Source organism: Staurois parvus, unplaced genomic scaffold, assembly GCF_062004578.1.
Source record: "Staurois parvus isolate SC_StPar_1 unplaced genomic scaffold, SC_StPar_1.0 ptg001650l, whole genome shotgun sequence".
Taxonomy (NCBI): Eukaryota; Metazoa; Chordata; class Amphibia; order Anura; family Ranidae; genus Staurois; species Staurois parvus.
Window position 1 is genome coordinate 8,013 of NW_028319446.1, and position 25,966 is coordinate 33,978.

The 25,966-nt window shown below is 39.8% G+C and overlaps 2 protein-coding genes across 7 annotated transcripts in view; both read left to right on the plus strand.

Annotated features, from left to right (window-relative positions):
• The first annotated feature begins 1,697 nt into the window (after positions 1 to 1,697).
• Positions 1,698 to 11,017, plus strand: LOC149434861 (G patch domain and ankyrin repeat-containing protein 1-like). 6 transcript variants are annotated; one of them, XM_089663287.1, is made up of 4 exons: positions 1,698 to 1,787; positions 2,023 to 2,134; positions 4,734 to 5,332; positions 9,466 to 11,017. In XM_089663287.1, exons 2-4 carry the CDS (start codon positions 2,132 to 2,134, stop codon positions 9,923 to 9,925), a joined length of 1,062 nt encoding a protein of 353 aa, XP_089519413.1. In that variant the 5' UTR covers positions 1,698 to 1,787; positions 2,023 to 2,131; the 3' UTR covers positions 9,926 to 11,017. The 6 variants fall into 6 exon arrangements, with proteins under 6 accessions (XP_089519413.1, XP_089519416.1, XP_089519414.1 ...); XM_089663290.1 differs by having other exon boundaries at positions 2,023 to 2,124; XM_089663288.1 differs by having other exon boundaries at positions 1,699 to 1,809.
• Positions 11,018 to 17,020: 6,003 nt separating this feature from the next.
• The window catches only part of LOC149434862 (uncharacterized), a 30,835-nt gene continuing 21,889 nt past the window's right edge, over positions 17,021 to 25,966 (plus strand). Inside the window, exon 1 of the mRNA XM_089663293.1 lies at positions 17,021 to 19,611. Within this exon, the coding sequence (XP_089519419.1) occupies positions 19,554 to 19,611 (58 nt within the window). The 5' untranslated portion in view covers positions 17,021 to 19,553. The remainder of the gene's footprint in view (positions 19,612 to 25,966) is intronic.

Genomic DNA, 25,966 nt, shown 5'->3' on the forward strand with positions numbered 1-25,966 from the left:
TTTTTTAGTTTTGGATAAAGTGGAGATGGATTAGAACCATCTGTCAGGTTTTTATTGTTTTCTATGTACCCATTATGGAGATTCACCCTCTCCATTTGTCCTGTTTACCAATATCACCAAGACTGAAAGTAAAATAAAATCCCTAATTTTGGGTTGTCCCCAGAGCAGGAAATGCAAGGATTTTATCCAATGGGGACACTAGTTTTTGTGCCCCTGCCAACAGCCAGAGATTACCTCACTTTCTCTCACTTGCTGTTTTGGCAATAGGACAGGAAGTGAAGGGAAATATTCCCTATGGGACACAGATGGCAAAAAAAAAGACCAGAAAAAAGTTTTGCCTGCAGTTCTACTTTAACCACCTCCCGTCAGGCCGTTGTATATAAATGGCCGGACAGTGGTAGTGCAGGGTTGGGTGGCCATTTATAAACGGCCTCCCCGCCCCTGCTTGTCAGCGCTCCCTGGGAGCGCGCAGCACCACAATCCAGTGCCCGCTGTGTCCTCCGGACACAGTGGAACACTGATCGTACTGTGTGCGAGGTCCCGATCATGTGATCACTGATTGGCCAATCAGTGATCACATGCAGAGTAGTAAGCAAGATATCACTTCTGACATTGCTTACTACGTGTGAAATCTGTGAATGATCACAGAGGTCACATGGTACAAGGCTATTCACAACAGCCTTGTACCATGTGACAAGCTGTAACCAATCACAGCTCACACAGTAGTTCTCAATGGCTGCAAGAATGCAACCAGAGAGAAATAGAAATGATTGCTTTTACAGCCTTCATGGGTGTAAAAGCAATCAGTGTAAAAAAAAAAAAAATCTTCATCACTCCCCACAAGTAGTGCAGTGTCACCATGGTGACACTGTACTGCTAGTGTGACAGTATGTAAAAAAAAAAACAATATAAAAAAAAATAATAATGTTTAAAAATTATAATTTTTGGTATAAACTAATTTGGGTTATTTTTTTTTTACTAAAAAGATAACGGAATAAATTTTGGCCAATATTTATGATGAAATATTATTTATTTGCAAAATTTTATAAGAAAAACACTTTTTTTCAAAAATTTTGGACTTTTTCATTTACATAGCAAAAAAAAAATAAAAATCCCAGTGGTGAATAAATACCACCAAAATAAAGCTTTATCTGTCTCAAAAACTGCTAAAAAATTCATATGGGTACAGTGTTGCAGTGTTGACCGCGCAATTGTCATTCAAAGTGTGATAGCGCTGAAAGCTGAAAATTGGCCTGGACAGGAAGGGGGTAAAAGTGTCCGGACTGGAAGTGGTTAACAATTAATAGCCCTGTCTGCTCACTTCAGCATGTTTCTGTGCATGTTGGGAAAGCCTGCTATTTTGTGCTTGTTCCCAACACATAAAGGTCTGAACCTAGTCTATATAACGTTGTTTTTTGGGGGAAGGGGGGGAGATCATGTTTATTTTTATTCCTTCTTTCAAATGAAAACCTATGAAATAAAAATATTCATCCACACATCCAAAATCAAAGAGCTCTGTCCAGAAAAAAGAAGAAACGTGATCTATGAGCATGGATTACAAAAGCAATGAAATCTAGTGTGTACAATCCAGTGAAGAGGACTCCAGCACAGAAGGGGTTAACCAATCCAACCAGCTGAGCTGCCTGCCAGGAAGGGGAGTGGCAAGCCATTCAGCTTGGCTGTAGGTGGGTCACATGATCGTCACATGACTGTGATGTCACATCCTCCTGTCCACCCCTCGATGTGCAGCATCCTCCCTCCAGCTCTAGCTGGCTTCCCATAAGAAGGTGAGAGATATTTCTGCGAAGGGTGAGTACTCGTTACTTGAACAGGAAGTGGCGGATTCTGGACACGGGGTGTGCGGTTTATCGGTTGCTGTGACAACAAGGCAATGTGCTTACCTACAGAGAGAGGCTGTTATGGGCTATTTATAGACAGCATGCTTATTAAATGTTTATTATAGCTTGTACGTGGACACAGTGTGAAAAACCTGCAGTTATACCTGTTTTATATGATTTCCAGGGATACTTTGCTGCTGAAGAGGTGACCCTAGAGGACCGACCGCTGCGACTCAGGAATTACTAATGCTGGAGGCAGCCAGGCAACTAGCATTTCCCAAAGGAGGTCAGCAATGGTAGCCGACATCATTTTCTCACACCAGCTTTCCTTTAAAATGATCATGTTTTCAGGCAGGCGTTCATGATCCATAAACTTGCATGGAGTAAATAAATATGCTGCGTATTTCTGGTGCCCTGGAGAGGAGAACAAATTGCCATAGACATTAATGGGTGAAGGCTGCTGTGTGCAGCTATTGGTGTAAAGTAGCGCACAGGCACTGACATAATGTCCTGTGTTTGGGTCATCACATCTGTGTGCATGCACTGCTTTACACTAGTGGCTGCATACATCCGCCATCACCCATTCATGTCTATAGGTAGCTGTACACCATCAGGACATCCTGGGCACCAAAAATACATAGCTTGTTTACTCTGCACGAGCAAATGCACCCAGGTCCATTTAGACTTAAAGGAGAAGTGAATGCAGTGGCAAACCTTGAAATATCTGGGGGTCCTTGTAGTACAGGAGTCGGGGTCCCCCAGCTTCAGTCTTGTACCTTCCAGCTCTAGACAAAGCTTTATGTTCTGTTTTAGCTAAATCAGCGAAGGGTTAGATCCTCTTGTTTGGTTTGCCATCTACATCCGTACTAGAGAAACTTCCCATCAATGGAGATACAGACAAAAACAAATTACATAGCTGGTGGAAAGTTTAAAACTTCTGATAATCTCTGCACCTTCCTCTTGCAATGACAAGCACACCCCCATTTATAATATATAATTTCTCTGTGCCTTGTCCCCATCACAACGCTGGTTTGATGTGCAGCATGTCTGCATTCTTCCACAGTGCACGCGGTAGGAACATGTCACCGCACAGCCTCGCAATGTACTTTTTGGTGCTTACATTACCAATCTGATGGCAGCATGTAAACCAAACCAAAAAGATCTTGCTAAAGCAGTGGTCTCCAAACTGCGGCCCGGGGGCCAGATGTGGCCCTTTGCTTGCCTCAAAGACAACACAAATCAGGCGCTATTGTCCTCAATGATAGCCATGATAGGGCACTATTACTCCCACTGACAACAACGATGGGGCACTGTTGCTCTTACTGACACCAATGATGGGAAACTATTCCTGTCAATGAAACCAATGATGGAGCACTGTGGCTCCCACTGATACCAGCGATGGCATTGTTTACTCCCAAAGGGCCACAGTCTGGCCCACCTATAATTTGAAGGACAGTAAACTGGCCCCTTGTTTAAACAGTTTGGAGACCCCTGCGCTAGAGCATTAAGTGCACATGCATGAGGCGCAAATCCCACATGCACATGCAGTACAGACTACGTCAATCTCACCTAGGCAAGAAATATGGAAGCACAGGGATGGCAAGATGAAAAAAGGGATTTCCCTAAAGTAAAATTTCAGAATACTGAAAATGAAGTTGAAGGTCTGATTAAAGGTGCAGGGTCCAGGGTTGCCACCCTGATCCTTTCTTTGTCAGTGACCTAAAGCAAGCATGTGTATATACCTGCAGTGCACATACTTGCACCTGTTAAGTAATTTAGGAGGCAGAGAAGGCTGTCATGCTGATCCTATAGAATCATACTTCTGGCACAGACCAGAAAAAAGTGTTCTGATCAGGAGTTCACATCTTTCTAAATTTCTAATTTAATAGCTTGTTGCTCGTGAATAGAACCTAATACCCTATTTTAGTGATTGTCAACTTATGAGCTAAAGGTGACCTTAAATGCAGCCCCTGATATCACCAAAGGGCTGCACATAATGTCCAATATATGTAATGCTTGATTGTCAGAAATTGCAGACCTAATAGAGGAAAGGGAGAGTCAAAGAGTGTGGGCATGCTGCATTTTTGGCTGAGAATATGACATTGGGAAGATGTTACAAGAGGCTAGTAAAGATCAAGGCTATTACCCTAATCGATGTACCCACTACAGACAGCTGAGGTCACACATCATATATCAAAAGGCCCTATGTACATCACTCTTGAAGTTTGTCTCATTTACACGTATAATGTGCTTGTAGCTCGGTATTGTATTAAAGAGAACCTGCCACTTTGGCCTTTCAGGGCAAAGTGACTGTGTTTGTGAAAAGCTACCCCACCAGTAATAAAAATAAATTACCTCTACCTCCATGTGTAGATGGTTCTGCTTTTGGTAAAACTCATTCACCCAGGACACTACTATGATTGCTGAACTTCCAGCATACAGTTCTCATACAGTGAAAGATAGCAGGTCATTTGCTCTTCCCCTTCCTCTCCTTTCATTTATTCACAAAACATCTTGCATTCTTTTCATAGAATAAAAGGTGTTCTGTGCATGGACAAGGGGAGAGGAGGGGCAGATGAATGCCACAATCACCACATGTTCATTTACAGAAAGCCTTGTATTCTATGAAAAGTATACATGATGTTTTGTGAATAGTTGAGGGGAGAGGAGGGTGGAGAGCAAGTGACTGAAGTTTCAGCGCTCAAAGTTCAATGCTTACAGTAGTATTTAGGTTAATGAAACATATAGTCTTATCTAGTGCAGTACCATCTGTGCTTGGGACACCCATCATTAGAGGTCATTTATTTTTACATAGCAAATGTCCAAAATTAGTGTTTTCCAAATTTTTATGTGAAAATGTGACTCTTTTCTTCAACTCTTTTTTTCCTTTCTTAGAGGATGAATTTTCCAAGGCTAATCACATTCACCAAGGCCCGTGAAAAATCAGATTGGTGGGAAAATGGAGAGCATACTAATAGGAAACTGTCTAAATCAAATGATGTTGGCACTACAGGGGAGGAGGCAAGAAGCTTCTATGAGAGTCTTCTAGGTAATGATGAAGAGTCACCAGCTTCAAGAAAACAACCTCGAAAGCGCAGAGTTCACAGGTCTCCATCACACGAAGAGCCACGTGTAGGGTCTTCAGCAAGTGGACCAAATACATTGGTCCAGCAACCAACAAACCAGAAAGTGGGCCACCAGCTGCTCAGATTTTCACAAAATGGAGACATGAAAGGTTTGAGACAGCTGGTGGAAAAAGAACATTGTGACATCAATTTTAGAGATGGCTACTATTGGACGCCGCTGATGTGTGCAGCATTTGCAGGTAAAAAAGAGGCTGTGAGTTACTTGTTGAAAAGAGGAGCGGCCTGGGTTGGCGTTTGTGAAACTCGAGGCAAAGATGCTCTAACGTTAGCAGAAGAAGGAGGGCACCAGGAGGTTGTCACGCTTCTGCAGGATTCTTTGAACAGTCAGCCAGAGGCATCACAACCAAGGTAAGGGTCGTTTATTATTTTATGTTTCCCTAGGCACAGTATCAGACCACTAGACAATTATATTTTTGTGGATCTTAACTAAATAAAAATTAAAATTCAAGTTAATTTTCACCTGCTTCAACTTTAACACTTACTGCTTCAAAATGCTTTTTTTTAATGTGTTTTTGATGGTTCAATGATGTTTCTTTGAAGCTGTAATGAAGCTTGGCAAATGCCATGTGTGTTGATTTTCTATTTGTTTTAAAGGGGCCCAGTAGAATCCCATTTTAATAGTATCCTCTGTGACAGTCTGTCATACCCCCATTCAGCCGATCCCCAACTCAGTAGTAACCGCCAGCTCGGCTGATGCCGCGCTCAGTAGTAACCCCCAGCTCTGCTGATCCTTCTCTCTCTCTGGTCCCCGTCTACATCCCGCTATATTGCTCCCATGCTGCGCACCATGTGTGACATTGCTAATTTTTCCTGATCCGGTCCCCTAGCTCTGCTGATCCTCTGCCATTCAATCCTCTCTCTGGTCCCTGCTCTCCTGCTATAGCGTTCCCATGTTCCACACCATATGTGCCATCTGCTGTTGCTGCATTCGAGTTTGGACCTGGATCACCTTTCTGTTGCTCCATGCTGCACACCAGATGTGACATCTGCACCAGACACTTCCAGAATATATACACGTGAACCAGATGTGACTGCTGATAACATCTTTCTGGGTCACTTGTTGGTTTCCCAGTGCATCCTAGGATATCTCATACTTGCAATACCTCCAAAACAAAGCACCGTTAACTTTGAATAAAAGCCCCTCAAAAGCTGCAGGTGCTGCTAGTGAGCTGAGTCATAGATTTCTATGGAGGCTTCAGAGCATAAGGATCTTAGAGAGCTGGGGAGGAGAAATAGCAGCACACTGATCTTCCCAGTGAATGGTTGTGTCGGAAGGGGAGATGTCGGCACAAGTCCGATCGTTGGAGGAGAGAGCAGGCTGAGTTCTCAGCACAGCCAGAAAACTGACCACGCTGTGCTTTCATGCCTAGTGTGGTTCGTTTTTAATAGGAAAGCAGAGAGATTGGCAGAAACACCAGGAATTTCACACAAAGGAAGCAGCAGGAAAATCACAGGATGCTTTTTTTTTATACAGTGCTCAAAAAAAATGAAAGGAACACTTATTAATCAGTATAGCATCAAGTCAATTAAACTCCTGGGATATTGATCTGGTCAGTTAAGTAGCAGAGGATGTGCTTAATCTGTTTCAGCTGCTTTGGTGTTAATGAAATTAACAATAAGTGCACTAGATGGACAACAATGAGATGACCTCCAAAACAGGAATGGTTTTACAGGTGGAGGCCACTGACATTTTTTTCCCTATTCATCTTTTCTGACTGTTTTTCACTAGTTTTGCATTTGGCTAGGGTCAGTGTCACTACTGGTAGCATGAGACGATACTTGGACCCTACAGAGGTTGCACAGGCAGTCCAACTCCTCCAGGGTAGCACATCAATATGTGCCATTGCCAAAAGGTTTGCTGTGTCTCCCAGCACAGTCTCAAGAGCATGAAGGAGATTCCAGGAGACAGACAGTTACTCTAGGAAAGCTGGACAACACCGTAGAAGGTCCTTAACCCATCAGAAGGACCAGTATCTGCTCCTTTGTGCAAGTAGGAACAGGATGAGCACTGCAGAGCCCTACAAAATGACGTCCAGCAGGCCACTGGTGTTCTTGTCTCTGACCAAACTGAAACAGACTTCATGAGGGTGGCTTGAGGGCCCGACATCCTCTAGTGGGTCCTGTGCTCCTTGCCTGGCACCATAGAGCTTGATTGGCATTTGCCATTGAACACCAGAATTGGCAGGTCCGCCACTGGTGCCCTGTGCTTTTCACAGATGAGAGCCGATTCAGCCTGAGCACATGTGACAGACATGAAAGGGTCTGGAGAAGCCATGGAAAACATTATGCTGCCTATAACATCGTTCAGCATGACCGTTTTTGTGGTGGGTCAGGGACAGGAGGGTCATGGAGGGACGCACAGACCTCTACACGCTAGACACTGGCACCCTGACTGCCATTAGATATCAGGATGAAATCCTTGGATCCATTGTTAGACCCTACGCTGGTACAGTGGGTCCTGGGTTCCTCCTAGTGCACAAAAATGCCCAGCCTCATGTGGCGAGCGTATTCAGGCAATTCCTGGAGGATGAAGGAATTTGATACTATTGAATGGCCCCCATGCTCTCCTGACCTAAATCCAATGGATCATTTTTGGGATATCATGTTTTGGTCCATCTGACAGCACTAGGTTGCACCTCCAGACTGTCCAGGAGCTCAGTGATGCCCTGGTCCAGATCTAGGCGGAAATACCCAGGACACCGTCTCATTAGGAGCATGCATACAAGCACGTGGGGGCTATACAAGATACTGAGTATCATTTTGAGTTGCTGCAATGAAATTTCAGCAAAATGGACTAGCCTGCTGCATCATTTTTTCACTTTGATTTCCGGGGTGTCTTTGAATTTAGTACTTTGTAGCTTGATAATTTTCATTTCCATCAAACGATGGAGCATCCTTATGTTCCTAACACATTACCCAGTCCATATCAGTATAGAGCATGATATACAGCATGATATTTTCCCCATTGAGATCTGATGTTGTTTCATAGTGTACTTTTCATTTTTTTGAGCAGTGTACAAGCACATGGAGCAGGCACACATCAGGAATATGACACTTAGGGTTGACATATTCTTTAAAAATGAACTTCAGTTTTTTTTTTTTTTTTAATCTGCTAGGTCACATATAGATACATCTCAGGAGGTATGTTCTTCTTTCTAGATTGCTGCCTGTTCTTTCTGATGCACAATTTCACCAATGCCAGATAGTAAAGTTTTTGAGATACTTCTGGCGCTCCAACCCTTTCTCTTGTCTGTTCCCAGAACACTTTGTATTCTGTGAACCTATTCACAGAATACAAGGTGCTCTATTAATGGACAAGGGAAGAGGAGGGGCAAACATGACGGCTTCTGTGTAAGAGAGCAGCAAGTCTGCTGTTGGAGCGCTTCCTGGCATCAGTGTAGTTGTTAATTGTAACAGTGAAACTTCACTCTCTCAGTCAACATTGACTCTTTTTAATGGTGCTAGCATAAGTAAAATGTTAGGAATCTATATCATATTTACTTGTTTTCATGGATGGATGGGGGAGTTTGCTTTGAATAATATAAAATTAATACAAGGATAAAAAAAAATAAATGCACATTTTTTTTTGCAGGTAAAAAAATGTGCATTTATTTTTTATTTCCGGAGCCTCTGCTGGTGCCATGCAGGTCTCCTGCAGACCTGTCGGTGTATCTGTGTGTCCGTACATCCCATACAGGAAAGCAGATACTTATTTACTTAAAGACTCAATGAATTACCATGGCACTCTACAGTGCCATGGTAGTTCATTTAGAACTACAAGCCGACAGCAGCAAAGTCTGTTTGAACTTGTAGTGTTCTCATGCACAGAATACTGCTAGCTGTCATCATTTAAAAAAAAAAAAGTAGCTAGGCAGGGCTCTGCTGGCCCAGCCATGTTGTGTTTTTTTTTTTTTCTAAATTGTGTCAGCTAGCAGGGAGAAGTAGATCCCTTGCTAGCTGTCACAATGGGGATTCGGAGGGTAGGAGGGCCAGTCCATTCATAACATGTTACACCCTGAATATGGGTGTAGAATGTAACATGTTAACATGTTCCGCTTGAAGAACAGGACACGATCCAAGAGGTGGCATACACTTCCAGAGATTAAACTACTTACAGATATTTAAACATTTATTTTTAGGTTAGGTAGGCTCTTCCAACTCGCTATGTATGTGTAATGCCTGAGGGAATTCATGCCTAAACTGGACACTGTCCCTGTGGGGGAGGAGGGGTGGTGGCAGGGGTGGTGCCCTATGCAAACACAGACTTTCAGAAAGTCGCTACCTGCACTGTATCTTCCTGGGGTCCGGGTTGTGTTTTAAAGGGGGAGGGGTTATAACAATACTACATATGTTGAAAGGTTTTGAAAAAAGTGTCACTTAATTCTAACCTAATGCCACTATGAAAAGCATTAATAAAAAGAAAGCACAACTTATTTTTTAGCAGTAACTGTAGTGCTGACTTGTCATTTTTTATTTTGCAGAACACAGCCGCTAGAAAAAAAATACTGCAATGTTTGCAAGACACAATATCAGGAAGACAGTACAGACACACACGAACGATCTACAGTACATCTCTTCAACAAGAAAAAGAAACTTCCGTCTACATATTATGCTATCCCAGAGCACAACGTGGGCTTTAAGATGATGCTTAAGGAAGGCTGGAACCGGGAGTCAGGCCTGGGACCTGAAGGGACAGGCAGAAAATTTCCTGTTCAGACAGTTCTCAAGCGAGACCAAAGAGGTCTTGGCTTCCACAGTGACCAGAAGCCTAAAGTGACACATTTTGCTGCTAATGACACCCTGGCAGTTATTGGGCCACAGACTAAACATGTGAGAACAGAAAGGGTAGCTACTGTCAGCAGAAAAGAAGAAAGAAGGAAGGAAGCCAAAACTAAAGCCTGGGAAAGGGATTTGAGGACATATATGAACATTGATTTATAACATGAGGTTTTGATGTTTGTACAAATGCTCTGAATTGTGCCTTTCTAAAGAAGATACTGAAAGCTGATTTGACCTATCAGTTTCAATCAGCTAAATACATTCCAAGTGCATCAAAACAAAAGGTCAAAGTGTGACAGTTGGTTTGCTGTAGAAAGCAGCCACAGCCTATGCAGAGAAGCCTGTAACCTGGCAGCATACTGTAGAGCAGCCTTTTTCAAACCCGGGTGCCCAGGCATGCTGGGGTGTCTTTAGGTTGCTTTGGCAAAATGCCTAAAACTTGCATACTAGCCAGCAGGTGGATCAAGCCTTCCTTTTAGTTACACAAAGCCACAGCTTTTCATTGTGCACCAGTACAACCTTCTAGCTGCGGATGTCCTAGCAACCAATGATGTCAGTGGTTGATAAGGAGGGTGTCGGGCATGCTCGTTTGTCGTTCCCCTGCCCTTCTCCTTTACCACTGGGGTCACATTAGCTGAGTAAGAGAGAAACTGAGGGAAATGTGAAATGCTGGAACACTAGTCAGTGCCAGTGTGCAAAAGTATGTTTGCTTTGGAAGAATAGATCACCTCTAATGTTGGATGTTCTAAATATGTGGATGTTGCTGCATTATGTAAATCTCTTAGCTTACATTTTAGAATTGGGGTGCCTCTAGATTGTGCAGAATTGGTAAAGGGTACCTTCATTGAAAAAACAGTTGATTGATACTGCTGTAGAGAAGGGCCCTTGTTCTCTGTGTGGAAATACAGATCTCTCTGCAATGGTCCTATAGTTCGCTTATAGCAAAGCTCATGCTCCCTATTTTTGGACAGCCCCAGCTTTGGCTCAGACAGAGCAAAATCTGCAGAGAGACCACTGCTGCCACGCAGAGAGCAAGGGTCCTTCTCTACATCATGCTGGCATGGAGCAGGATATTCTACTCAGGCTGTGGCTGCTTTCTAAAGAAGACACACTGTAAGACTTTACATACGTTTTGTTTTGATTCACCTGGAAAGTTTGGTTTTAACAAACCACCACAAAAACACACTAAGAATATTTGTATTAGTAAAATTCTAGGCAAAAGGCTAAATACACATTTAGTGTTTTACTGGCAAATGGTTTGAGATTTGGGCCATCCATTCTTGTGATTCACACATCTACTAATCAAAGTGATCATCTTCTACTCACTAGTATATTAGTGCAGCTTCCTGGGTCAGCTCTGGACTCACTGGAGAGAGGAGCTGATGCTGATTCAACGGCCAATGAAGAGGTTGTAAGCAGTGAGATGACACAGGAATCGGATTTGTTGAATCAGATAGATGATTTGATTAGTTGAGAACTATGTGTGTCACCTGTCTGCTCATACAATCCAGAAAATGTGTGTCCTTATGAGAAATTTTATTTAATACATACAGTCAGGTCCATAAATATTGGGACATCGACACAATTCTAAAATTTTTGGCTCTATACACCACCACAATGAATTTGAAATGACACGAACAAGATGTGCTTTAACTGCAGACTGTCAGCTTTAATTTGAGGGTATTTACATCCAAATCAGGTGAACGGTGTAGGAATTACAACAGTTTGCATATGTGCCTCCCACGTCTTAAGGGACCAAAAGTAATGGGACAATTGTCTTCCCAGCTGTTCCATAGCCAGGTGTGTGTTATTCCCTCATTATCCCAATTACAATGAGCAGATAAAAGTTCCAGAGTTCATTTCAAGTGTGCTATTTGCATTTGGAATCTGTTGCTGTCAACTCTCAAGATGAGATCCAAAGAGCTGTCACTATCAGTGAAGCAAGCCATCATTAGGCTGAAAAAACAAAACCATCAGAGAGATAGCAAAAACATTAGGCGTGGCCAAAACAACTGTTTGGAACATTCTTAAAAAGAAGGAACGCACCGGTGAGCTCAGCAACACCAAAAGACCCGGAAGACGGCGGAAAACAACTGTGGTGGATGACTGAAGTATTCTTTCCCTGGTGAAGAAAACACCCTTCACAACAGTTGGCCAGATCAAGAACACTCTCCAGGAGGTAGGTGTATGTGTGTCAAAGTCACCAATCAAGAGAAGACGCCACCAGAGTGAATACAGAGGGTTCACCACAAGATGTAAACAATTGGTGAGCCTCAAAAACAGGAAGGCCAGATTAGAGTTTGCCAAACGACATGTAAAAAAGCCTTCACAGTTCTGGAACAACATCCTATGGACAGATGAGACCAAGATCAACTTGTACCAGAGTGATGGGAAGAGAAGAGTATGGAGAAGGAAAGGAACTGCTCATGATCCTAAGCATACCACCTCATCAGTGAAGCATGGTGGTGGTAGTGTTATGGCGTGGGCATGTATGGCTGCCAATGGAACTGCTTCTCTTGTATTTATTGATGATGTGACTGCTGACAAAAGCAGCAGGATGAATTCTGAAGTGTTTCGGGCAATATTATCTGCTCATATTCAGCCAAATGCTTGAGAACTCATTGGACGCCGCTTCACAGTGCAGATGGACAATGACCCAAAGCATACTGCAAAAGCAACCAAAGAGTTTTTTAAGGGAAAGAAGTGGAATGTTATGCAATGGCCAAGTCAATCACCTGACCTGAATCCGATTGAGCATGCATTTCACTTGCTGAAGACAAAACTGAAGGCAAAATGCCCCAAGAACAAGCAGGAACTGAAGACAGTTGCAGTAGAGGCCTGGCAGAGCATCACCAGGGATGAAACCCAGCATCTGGTGATGTCTATGTGTTCCAGACTTCAGGCTGTAATTGACTGCAAAGGATTTGCAACCAAGTATGAAAAAGTGAAAGTTTGATTTATGATTATTATTCTGTCCCATTACTTTTGGTCCCCTAAGAAGTGGGAGGCACATATGCAAACTGTTGTAATTCCTACACCGTTCACCTGATTTGGATGTAAATACCCTCAAATTAAAGCTGACAGTCTGCAGTTAAAGCACATCTTGTTCTTTTCATTTTAAATCCATTATGGTGGTGTAAAGAGCCAAAAATGTTAGAATTGTGTCGATGTCCCAATATTTATGGACCTGACTGTATATGCAGCTTCTATGTGAGAAATAAAAGTGCCCATCAGTTTGTAATTGTTCATTATGATATACTGATCCCTTTCACCCACCTTGTTTGGTTCACTGTCACCTAGAATGCACCTAAATATGAATAATTATAATAATAAATAACAAGACTGGTTGTATCAAAGTAGGCCTCATGTAGAAAACCATTCTTGTCAAATGCAGTCTTCTCCATTTAAATGCATATGTTAGCAAAATGTATTGCTTCACAAGAAGAGGCTGCAATTGACCTGCCTTGCCTGTAATGCAAACACCCTTCAATAAGATGTGCTTCGTACAGACAAAAAAAAAAAAAGCAACATAAAACAGGGTAAATGCAGCCTCTGAGTTGTCCTCTACACTACAACTTTGATGCAATGGGAATCTCCTGAACTGTATTTTAACTCTTTTGCTGCCAGAGCTGCTTTTGCACACAGGTTCAAAAAAATTATTCTAGGCCTGTAGATTAGGTAAAACCCCCAAACAATATATATTTTCCGGAGAACTGGATTTTTTTAGAATAAAATAGTCATGTTCCAAATTTTAATTGCACAAAATATTAGTGCAAATTTTCTGTAAAAAAAAATACACTAAAGTTTATTTTAGGGCATCCAAGCACAATATATTGTCCAATTTTTTGGTAAACTATAAAAGATGAGGTTGCATCGTGTTAATACCCAATGCCTTAAAATTGCACACATCTCTGAAACTACGACAAATTTCGGTACCCAGAATTTTCCATATGTTTTAAGAGACTTAACAGGTCATCAGTTTAGAGTTCACCATGAATAATGGCCCTATAATTACTACTCTCACACAGCTATATGTAATATGTGTACTGCAATCAACATTTTTGCATGCATATATGCAGCGCTAAAACTAATAAGAATTGATAAATATCAATAAATAAACTAATAGATAATATAAAAGCAATATGGATCCATAAATGTTAATAAAAAACTGATAAGTAATATCATATACGTATATAATGAAATATAACAAGTATGAACTGCGCTCCAGGGCGCTAAGGACAGTTATGTGGAACAACGTCACAACTTGACATTTAAAGTGCATATAGTGACATAAATAATAAAAGTCCAATATTTTCAAAAGTCGACAATATAAGGGTGAAAATCCGTGACTGCTGTGGCTATGAGAATAGATGTAGATTGCACTAACCAGAAAGCGCAATCTATTGTGCATTGGAGTAAATTAGGACCAACTCCTGGTCATCTGGGTCTGTAAACATGTTGCACAGGGGCTCATCTGGCCAGCAACAACAAGGCAAGTAACACACCATAGGAGGAGATCCAGGCTCCAGAGATGCAATCATCAGCCAGCAGGGGGAACCATTCACATAGGTATACGCCCGGTCACACGGATTCACCTTAAAGGGGGGCTCATAGCAAACAAGCCAGAGAGAAGAGTCTCCAATAGTGTAGTACTTTATTAGTAATTCAGATAAGCATAACAGGAGGTATTTCAACTCACATCAGGAAAACCAAGATGGCCGCCGGCCGTCCACATGGGCCGTGCGGAATGACATCACCAAAATAGGGCACCTTTCTAACGCGTTTCATGTCCATACACGTTGTCAAAGGGAGCGTGCCTGTCAAATCATGATCCTTTTTATCTCGTACCGTGCGTGTGTACAGTTTCGTGTGGCTGCGTCATTACAGTCCGTTCACGCATGCGCGATGCATGCGGACGGCAGCCATTTTACTGAAGATCATTTGGCAGCAAAGGGAGAGGAAGACATCCAAGGGGGGGGATCCATGGAAAGTAATAAATGATTAGCCCAAAAGTAAATCTTTATATGGGACACTAAAATAAAGTGTATTTTGATAGATGCAAGACGTCTTCACTAGAGAAAGTAATAATAAAATCGGACCACATAACCTCCATTAAGGTGTAGTCCCTAAGAATCAAGGACATAAATGTACAGCGTCACCACTGCATTACCCATGGAACTACAAGTGAAAGAAGAACCACTGCCTTGGATGGCTCTCTTCTGCTGCTGAGATGCTGGTTGATGCAAAATAATAAACGTTCATAATCAATGTGCATAACCTGGTTAAAAAGGGAAGAATCCCTAGTAATTGATTAAAATTAGATCCTTTCCATATGTGAAGAAAGAAAACAAGATTATAATACTTGATATGGATATATAAAATATATAAATTGAATAAAAAGGAGGTGTAAACTTCCAAATACAATAATATATTATGAATAAACCACTGAACTGATAAGGAAGGTATACATGGAGATAAGATATAAAAACGGTAACAAAAAGGTATGTACCTAAATTCTCATTATATTACATATAATCTGCAATGGGATCTAGAAATTGCATTATGGGAAAAGCAATGCCACCAATGAAATAAATGATCTCACATTGAAAAGGAATCGAGGGAAAGATGAATAACATTTTTTTTTCCCACCAATATACAGCGAGTATAAAATAATAATAAAAAATATTCATAAAATATATATATTAGTGATGGTATCAAGATGAAAAAAATGTATAACATGCTAAAAGTATTACTAAATAGATCAACATGATTTTCTATCCCCATAGATATTCACATGAGGAGGGATTAACTAGTATCGATAAAGCAATTGATGTCGAGATCAATGTTTAAGCCATGTGGAGTGTTTGTAGTAAAAAAAATCCACTTAGTCTCTAGCATGGACACTGCTCCCCATTTGAAAGTTCCTCTCCAATGTTTCTTTACTATATCTATACCCGCGAATTTTCAGTGATAAAGGTTTCTGTTCTATGATTCGTGGAAGTGCATAGACAAAGAACGCTCTTTAAAGCCTTTCTTGATATTCCACGGATGTTCTCGCAGCCTATCCCTAAGTCTTCTTGTGGTCCTTCCTATATATTGTTTGCCACAAGAGCATTCTAGAAGATAGACGACATTGCGTACTGTTGCATGTAATAATCGATTGTATATCATAAGATTTCCCTGTGGAATTATAGTGAAAAGTTTTTACGGGTTTCTTATGCCATTGCTCACACATATCATGCATCTATTGCATGGATAAAACCCTTTGTGGCTGAAGAAGGATAGTTGTTTCGGGGGGTTTACTATATTAGGGGCTAGCGAGCTTCTCAGTGAGGGTGCTTTACGGTAAGTAATTTCCGGAAATTCCGGTAAAGCACCTCCCAAAAAAGGGTCATTTTTCAAAATAATCCAATTTTTTCTGATAATTCTTGCTACTTCTTTATATTGAATTGAGAAATTGGTTATAAATGGGCAGAATCTGTCAGCCTTAGCTCTATTGTTAGGAGCAAGGAGATCTGCTCTATTTAGACTGCCCACTTCTCTAATTTCGTTTTCCAAGGTAGTTGCATTGTAGCCTTTTTCTGTAAACCTCTTTTAAGGAATATTGGATTGGGAAATATAATCATCCATCTTATCGCAATTTCTACGTAGACGTAGATATTGCCCCCTCGGAATATTATCCAGCCACCTGGGATGATGGCAACTGTCCTTGGGTATAAAACTGTTTCTATCCGTTGTTTTAAAATAAACTTTTGGTGAAAATTCCTGTACTATCATTAAAAAGTGTTAAATCTAAAAAATGTATCTCATTATAATCATATTGAAAGGTGAGTTTGATGTTCAAATTGTTGTAATTCAAGGTAGTGGAAAAATCTTTTTAGTGTAAATTCATCACCTTCCCAGAGTAACAAAATGTTGTCTATGTAACAACGATAAAACAGTAAATCCGGCCATTCCCTAGAGTATATGAGGTCTTCTTCCCATCTTGCCATAAAGAGGTTAGCTAAACGGCGCAAATTTTGCACCCATGGCTACAAGTAGTACTTGTCACCGAATCAGAAATAGTTGTGGCTCATTGCAAAGTTGAGCAATTCTAGTATAAAATGTTTCTGCGGTATGGGTATGTCCTCTGCTGTGTTGGCTGCTCTTTACAACAATATCAAACATGCTGACGGGTTATCAGCCGCTGAATTTTACCTCGACACAGCAGAGGACATACCCATACCGCAGAAACATTTTATACTAGAATTGCTCAACTTTGCAATGAGCCACAACTATTTCTGGTTCGGTGACAAGTACTGACAAGTAATATCATATACGTATATCATGAAATATAACAAGTATGAACTGCGCTCCAGGGCGCTAAGGACAGTGATGTGGAACAACGTCACAGCTTGACGTTTAAAGTGCATATAGTGACATAAATAATAAAAGTCAATATTTTCTAAAGTCGACAATATAAGGGTGAAAATCCGTGACGGCTGTGAGAATAGATGTAGCTTGCACTAACCAGAAAGCGCAATCTGTTGCGTATTGGAGTAAATTAGGACCAACTCCTGGTCATCTGGATCTGGAAACATGTCGCACAGGGGGTCATCTGCCCAGCAACAACAAGGCAAGTAACACACCATAGGAGGATATCCAGGCTCCAGAGATGCAATCATCAGCCAGCAGGGGGAACCATTCACATAGGTATAGGCCGGGTCACAGGGATTCACCTTAAAGGGGGGGGGGGGACTCATAGCAAACAAGCCAGAGAGAAGAGTCTCCAATCGTGTAGTACTTTATTAGCAATTCAGATAAGCATAACGAGGTATTTCAACTCACATCAGGAAAACCAAGATGGCCGCCGGCTGTCCACATGGGCCGTGCGGAGTGACGTCAACACTTTTATATACTTAAATTGTCATACCAATATATATTTGTCAATAACGTGGCTTGGACAGATTTCTACCAGTCGCAGACTGTGTCAAGCCCCTCCGGCCTGTGTCCAAGAATAACAGGGAGGTGAAGCCTCCATCAATCAAGATGTATCCCACTCACATTGTGTTTAGCTACTTAGCAAACATGGAGGAGGAGGAGGGAACCTAAAATATAAATTGTGCGCTGCAATGGAGGAGAAGGGAATTGACTGTAATTTGCCACTATGCATACGCCCACATGTGACTCTTTCGTCATATGGGCTCATCAGACGTGATAGGGAGGACATTCTCAGCGTAGAAACTCAATGAAAACTGAGCACCTGCAGTAGCTGCCAACACTACTTTGCAAAATCCCCAACTGCATTGGGGATATAGACAGAAGGGGGATATAGAAAACAGCAGGATCAACCTTTTTGTTTTGCAGAATCCAGAAAACAAAGCCCATAGTGAATGCGCGAGGATGAACAACACGTATTACAGCATTTACTGATAGTTTTTTATGATGTGGGTTTAATGACTCTTTAACTTTATTTCTATCACAATAAGGCCCCTATGTTATAGCATTTTGCTATGTTAGGTTCACTGAAATTAACCATCAGGGGTCTATCTGACCCCTGATATCTCACTTGCCTTCTACAGAAGCTAATGGCGTGCAAATTGTGCTCCATTAGCTTCCTTCCTAACCACAGTAGTCAGGGAAAGTGACAACTGAACCTGGCAGTGATGTAATGTATGTCTCTTCTGTGCTCATTCTAGCTATGGAGGGAATCGGCAAACAGATATTTGCTGGTTTTCCTCCCCTCTACTCGGGGCACCTACCATGGTTGTCCAGGGCTCACAAGTGGGACAGTGGAGCCAGGAAACATGGCAGGGAGGGGGGGTCATGCACATGCAACCACCTATGGAAGCGATTGGGTCATTGTACAGCCATGCAATTGTTGTCACCTGACAACTGTCAGTTGACTTGTCAGATTTACACACACTGCAGGCTCTGTAGCAGCAGGAAGTGTTTGTAAACTCCCCACTGTTCTGACTTATGCCTTACATAAATGGCAGCAAAATGGTTAGAAGCAGAAAAACAACACCTATCTACAGGTCTATATGTATTTCAGCATATTTAGCTGTTTGCTCTGAGTTTCATTTTTTAATAGTAAGCATAGAAATGTGAATACCATGAGGTTGATATGCTTAAAGAAGTTGAGAACCTTCACTCAAAAAAATGTGTGAATATTCACTTCAATTATCCTTTCATGTTCTAAGGAGATTATAAGGAATATTCACACATTTTTTTTTCCTTAAAGATTAACTAATTCTTCAGTAAATCAACCTACTTTTGTCTTCTTTCGTAAAAATCACCAAAGTGGCCTTGTAATTGTACAGAAAACTAAAAAATGTTCTTTTGTCTAAAGCTAGAGCTAAATTGTTGTGAAATTCAGAACAAGTTGTGGGAAAAAGAGTTTGTGGCCTATATTAAAATATTCTTTAGAAAATTAAAGCAATTTTGTCTGTTCTTATACTGACTTGTGGTTTTAGCACTGTTATGTGCATCTTCTTTGCCATTTTCCTATATATGTACCATCTTTTGCCACTTGTCTTTGTTTAAAAAGCTGAAAAAATAATAATTTTGCGTGTATTGTTGGTAGTTTTTATTCATCTTTGCTGCAAAGGAGTGTGCTGTATATTTTAGAGTAACAGATATAGCGGTGACCCTAGTGGCAATGCTTGATGGTTCACTTTAACCACATTTTCCATGATGTTTTTCAAGATCAATGGACTAAGGTAGAATGGGTGGTGCTGAGATGAATAGCTAAGAGGCAGAAATTTACCATTGATTAAATCATTTTGCCTTCGCCTCTCTGCCCAAGACAATGATGATCTGCAAAGCCTCTTTCTTTCTAATTCTTCTTCATGCAATTCCACAAACTGGTAGGACAATATTTAGGGAATTATTAGTTTTGAAGTATTTTACTTTAAAATTGTAGGCTATATTGCCATAGTTCTTCTGAATGTCAGATTTTATTTCTTTTTGTTTACCTAAATATTTAGCTATTTTAAATATATTTAATTTGCAGTCAAAACTAATTTTATTTTATAACAAACACATTTTATTACTTTATATTGTATACGGAGTATGTAAACTCATACTAAACAAATGTTTCTCATTTACTAAATAAGTAGGGAAAGTTCATCTACCTTCGTGATTTAAATTAATCTCTATTCACTTCAATCGTTTAATCGTGAAAGACACGATTTTGTTTTGTTTAAATTCCCCTGCATATAATTGGTACTCACAATGAAAATAGTGTAACTGAAATCAGTAAAAATATTTTTCTAAGTGAACATTCTCTTGTATGAATCAACCCCTTTGTTTTGAAGCCTATAAAAAATAAAGTTCCAGATAGGTGCTGTTCCAGATCTGTATCATAAAATTATCTAAAAAAAACATTATTTATTAAAGTTAATCAACTAATGGATTAATTCTGGCATTGACATTCGCATACACCAATATACTTTTTAATATTTTAGTATTAAATTATAAATTCAAACCTTGTGTTAGTTGTGTTAACATAACTATTAAACTTTTTTTTTAACCTTTTAATTCTTACTGGCTTAGAGAGGTCACTTAGGAACTAGAAATACAATAGGTGCTTGTGTTTGAATTTTACTATTTTAATATTTTTTAAAAATGTGTAGTTTGGGGGTAAAAATATAAATATATCAAGCAAACTATTACCACTTGTTTTTTCTTTAGATCCTTTCTCCTATTTTTTTGTCAAATATCAGGGATATTTTTATTGTACTGAATATCTCAATTTTGATTTCTAAACATCTTTTAAATGTACAACTATTAATGTTCTGTGACTAAATTATCAAATGGAAACTAGCCTAAAATCCCAATGTTTTTTCACTAGAGAACTGAACATCTATATACCCTGGTTTAACCCTATTTTAGTACTTGTATACTGTTCTGACTTTCAGATCAAATTGCTATATTTTATTTTTGTACAGAAACGGTTAAGTTCGGTGTAAATAAAAAAATTTAAAAATTTAATTTATCATTTCTTTCACTGCTGTTGAATATTTTACATTTTATCTTTTTAATACACTTACACATGCCCTCAGAAAAACAATGCTTTCTTCAATGGAGTGACTTACACATAGTGAATTATTGCTTGTGTGGCTAAGGGAAAATATCTCCATTTAGAAACTGCAATTAAATACCTAACACTAGGGATTTGTTTGGTGTGTAAAAATGTGTTATTGTGTGTTGTTATTATTTCTATATTGCTCCCATCTCCCATGCACTGTATTAGATGTAACAGGGGAGGATATCATACGAGTACATAAAATATTGACTTGTGTAGAAAAATGTGTAGAAAAATGTGGTAATGGGAAACAATAGAAAAAGACTCCCCTCCTCCCCTTCAATTTTATCTATCTCTTCTCACATTACTGTGTGTGCTTTATCATTTTCTTTTATTATATATCTTATATTTGTTTACAGTAAAACTAGCAAACCAGTTGCCAAGAATAGTCACAAATATTTTGTGGGGTTAAAAATGGGGTTTTATTTTAATACATTTTTTAATTGCTATATACCATGGTTTTGCAGAACCTAAAAAAAGATGCAATATAAGCATGTTACATGACATAGATAAAACAAAACAGTTATTATCCTATGATTAATATGCATGAGATTGTATATATGACAAGATGACCAGATTAGATTAGGAAAATTTGCACACGAAACGTTTCCATTTACATTGACATACAAACCTGTACAGGGATATCCCTTTCTGTCATACCTGAATTTAAAGTGTATTTAGTATGATTATTATTATTATACAGGATTTGTTTAACAGCAACAGTTTGTGCAGGGTTTTACAAAATAAATGGTGCAAGATGGTTAGGAGGGCCCTGCTTGTGGGAAAAAAAAATCTAAAAAATTTAAAGCCAGAACTTTTTTTTCCTTTTGGACAGAGTGGGAAGAGTTCAAATAAACCTTCCAAAGGATTCACTTGTTCTAGTAAATACTGTGTGTGAATTTTCCAAACTAGAAAGATACTATATGTTTTTTACTTCCAGATATGTACAGTATATGAGACAAGAAACTGAGAGAAATCTTTCAAATGTTACGTAGACTAAAATAATAATAAAGTTTTAGCTTGTATCTACTATAATCTACATACTGATGATGTTGTTTGAGTATGCATTTTAAGGTGGCAGGAAAAAGATCATTTGCAAAACAGATGTCTGCAGTTAAAGGCTATGTATATCTTTGTTAAAAAAATAATGAATGCACATCTTTTTGAAAGTAAAAAAGTTTGTCTGCTGTGGCAAAGCAACATGTTAAATATTACACCCTAGTTATGGGTATAACATGTTGCTAATGGTGAACCTAATACCCACTCATACCAGTGTACTTAAAGGCAGCCGGTGTTGCTTGATACCCCCCACCCCCATCCCCACTCCTTCATGGGTGTCAAAGGTGGAAAACAAATATTGCCTACAGCAGTTTGACTTTAAAGGACAAATGGAGGATTTCTATAAAAATGCTCCAGCCTCCCTCCCTGATTTCCTAAATACACTAGGCTGTGCTATGTCTCCCACATATACTTACCTCCTCCAATAGCTGTGGCCCCTTGTGCTGTCTGCAGTCCTCTCAGTAAAAATAAATAAATAGACTGTTCACTTTGCAAGGGATTGTTCTCTTAGTGAATGAGATGAAGCTCTGCTGACTTCCATCATCCAATCATGAGCACACAAATATATGACTTTTTTCTGATTTTCTTTGCAAATATTTGGTTTTATTTGCAAAACGAATTTTCACAATGTTCACTAAGATAAGGGAAAATTCCCTTGCAAAATGAACAGCCTATTTGCCTTTAAGGAAATTACCCCTCTGTCTCTGCCCTTTTCATTGTAACACTTGCCCATTTTCTGTCCACATATTGTCACCATTGACCTTTTGTTGCCTGTGCATTTTCAAGGCTGACCTTTGTTGCCCAGGTATTGTTACAATTTCACATATGCTGTCGGAATTTTGTAACAATATTTATTGCCCCAATTATATATGTTTGTCACTACAGTGTGTGTCTGTATATACAGTATATACAGTATGTGTGTATACAGTAGAGAAAATAACATTGTTCAACAAATTTTTATTTTTTGCCAGTTTTGGAAACAAAAGGATCCATTTCTTAATGAATTTCACATTGTGAGTTCAAATATAACAATGAAATTTGTCAATTGGCTCTAGTTTTTCTGTAAACGGAAAGTTTTCTACTATAGGCGTAATGACTACATAATGCACAATAATTATATAGATAGATGTCTTTCCACAAATATAAAGCAAATGATATTGACTACATAACAAAGCCTAAATGGCATAATATATTGCATAGGATTACCAAGAAAAATTATAGCCATAAGCTAAGTTGAATCATTTCAATACTTAGGATTCTCACTAGTTTTGTCTTCAGTTTGTGTCGGTTTTGCTTCTCTTGGCTTTTCTCTTGTATTCGAGGAAAGGGCTATCTCTTACAACTGTCCAGCAATAGTCAGCAAGCATTGATGGGCTCCATTTACCTTGATATCTTCTTTCCATAGCTGCAATGTCTTGATGGAAGCGTACGAACATCACTTGCTAGGAGATTCCACTGTTGTAGTCTTGACCCCAAAAGCTCTGCCTTGTTCTTCGGAAGATCCAGGTCTCTGATAAGATCGCTCAATTCCACTTGTGTAATGAGGTGTGGATCAGTGGGTGTGGATGGAAGAAAGTCTGGATCATGTGAGGTTGACGGTTGATGACTACACGCTTCAGGTTCTTCCTCACTTGACTCAACCACGAAGGATTCTGGTGCTTTAGGAATTGGTAGCCCCTCTCCATGAGGAACTGGACGTATTGCCGATGGAATATTTGGATAGTGCACAGATAACTTTTTCTTCTTATTTAGCCCTTTTACAATTGGAGGCACCATACAAAAGTAACAATTACTAACATGATCTGTTGGCTCTCTCCAAATCATTGGCACAGCGAAAGGCATAGATGCCTTTTTTCCATTCAACCATTGCTCCAGTGCCATCCCACAAGAATTGCAGCATATATGTGGTGCCCAGCTCTTGTCCTGGTCTCCTATCTTGCAGCCAAAATACAAGTTGTAGGCTTTCTTAATCATTCCTGTTATCCTCCTTTTTTGTGAGATAAAAGTTATTTTACCGCAGATATAGCAGAAATTATCTGCTTTATTCACACAAGTTCGAGGCATTACTGAGTAGCCTATATAAGCATAAAACGAAATGTAAAGACGCTGTCAAACTACAATCAGCTACAGATACTGCAGCTTTTATGCAGTGAAGTGATGCAATTAAAGGCTAATATTGCATCATCTCAGTATACATGCAATTTTCTATTGGTCACCAGTATCAATTGCGCAATATGCAGCTGAAGTTGCATCATAATTTTGAATGGCTTACGTCATTAGATGGGTGAATATATCATGGAAACTAGAGCCAATCAACATTTTTTAGGGTCATTTTCGTTTTCAGCACCCCAAAATTATGTAAGATTAGCTAATTTTATGCCCAAAACTTTTTACCTGTTGAACAGTGTAATTATTATTTGATCCCTGGCAGATTTGTAAGTTTGACCACTTACAAATACATGAAGGGTCTAAAATTTTTATCATAGGTGTATTTGAAATGATAGAAACAGAACATCAACCAAAAATCCAGAATAAAACACGATACAACGGTTATAAATTGAGTTGCAGTTCAATGAGTAAAATTAGTATTTGATCCCCGAGCAAAACAGTACGTGGAGAAACCCTTGATTGCAAGCACAGAGGTAAGATGTTTTTTGTAGTTGGTTACCAAGTTTGCACACATCTCAGGAGGAAGTTTGGTCCACTTTTCTTTACAGATCTCTAAATCCTTAAGGTTTCTTGGCTGTCGCTTGGCAACTCGAAGTTTCAAGTCCCTCCATAGACTTTCTATAGGATTAAGGTCTGAAGACTGGCTAGGCCACTCCATGACCTTAATGTGCTTCTTCTTGAGCCACTCCTTTGTTGCCTTGGTGGTATGTTTTAGGTCATTGTCATGCTAGAAGACCCATCCACAACCCATCTTCAGTGTTCTGGCTGAGGGAAGAAGGTTCTTATCCAAGATTTTACAATACATAGCCACTTCAATGCCGCAGAATCGGCCTGTACCTTTTAGCAGAGAAACAGCCCCAAAGCATAATGTTTCCACCTCCGTGTTTGACTGCAGGGATGTTCTTAGGGTCATAGTCAGCGTTTTTCTTCCTCCAAACATGGCAAGTCAGGTTACTGCCAAAGAGCTCAATTTTGGTCTCCTCTGATCACAGCACTTTCTCCCAATCCTTCTCTGAATCATTTAGATGTTCATTGGCAAACTTCAGACAGGGCTGCACATGTGCTTTCTTGAGAAGGGGGCTGCAGGATTTCAATCCATGGCGGTGTATTGTGTTACCAATGGTTTGTTTGGTGACTGTGGTTCCAACTGCGTGAGATCATTCACAAGCTCCTCCCGTGTAGTCCTGGGCTGATTCCTCGCTTTTTTCATGATCATCCTTACCCCATGAGGCAAAATCTTGCATGGAGCTCCAGACCAATGGCAAATGATGGTTATTTTGTATTTCTTCCATTTGCGAATAATCGCTCCAACAGTTGTCTCCTTCTCACCAAGTTTCTTGATGATGGTCTTATAGCCCATTCCAGCCTTGTGCAGGTCCATAATCTTGTCCCTGGTGTCCTTATGTCAGCTCTTTGATCTTGCCCCTTGGTGGTGCCCAATAAAGAGATTCTGTGCACAGGTGTCTTTTATACACATAATGAGTTGTCATTTGGAGCACTTTCATAAATTGACAGGACTAATCTGTGTACCACATGAGCACATAGCCAGTCTGTGGGAGCCAGAATTATTATTGGTTGGTAGGGGATCAAATACTTATTTTACTCACTGAACTGCAACTCAATTTATAACATTTGTATCATGTGTTTTTTTTCTGGATTTGTGGTTGATATTCTGTCTCTATCATTTAAAATACACCTATGATAAAAATTATAGACCATTAATTTTTTCTGTACGTGGGGGCAAACTTACAAAATCTGCAGGGGATCAAATAATTATTTTCCCCACTGTATGTGTGTGTAAGGTATGTATGTGTGTATATATATATATATATATATATATATATATATATATATATATATATACTGTATATATATGAAATGTGTGGGTGTGTGTAAAACTGAGATGG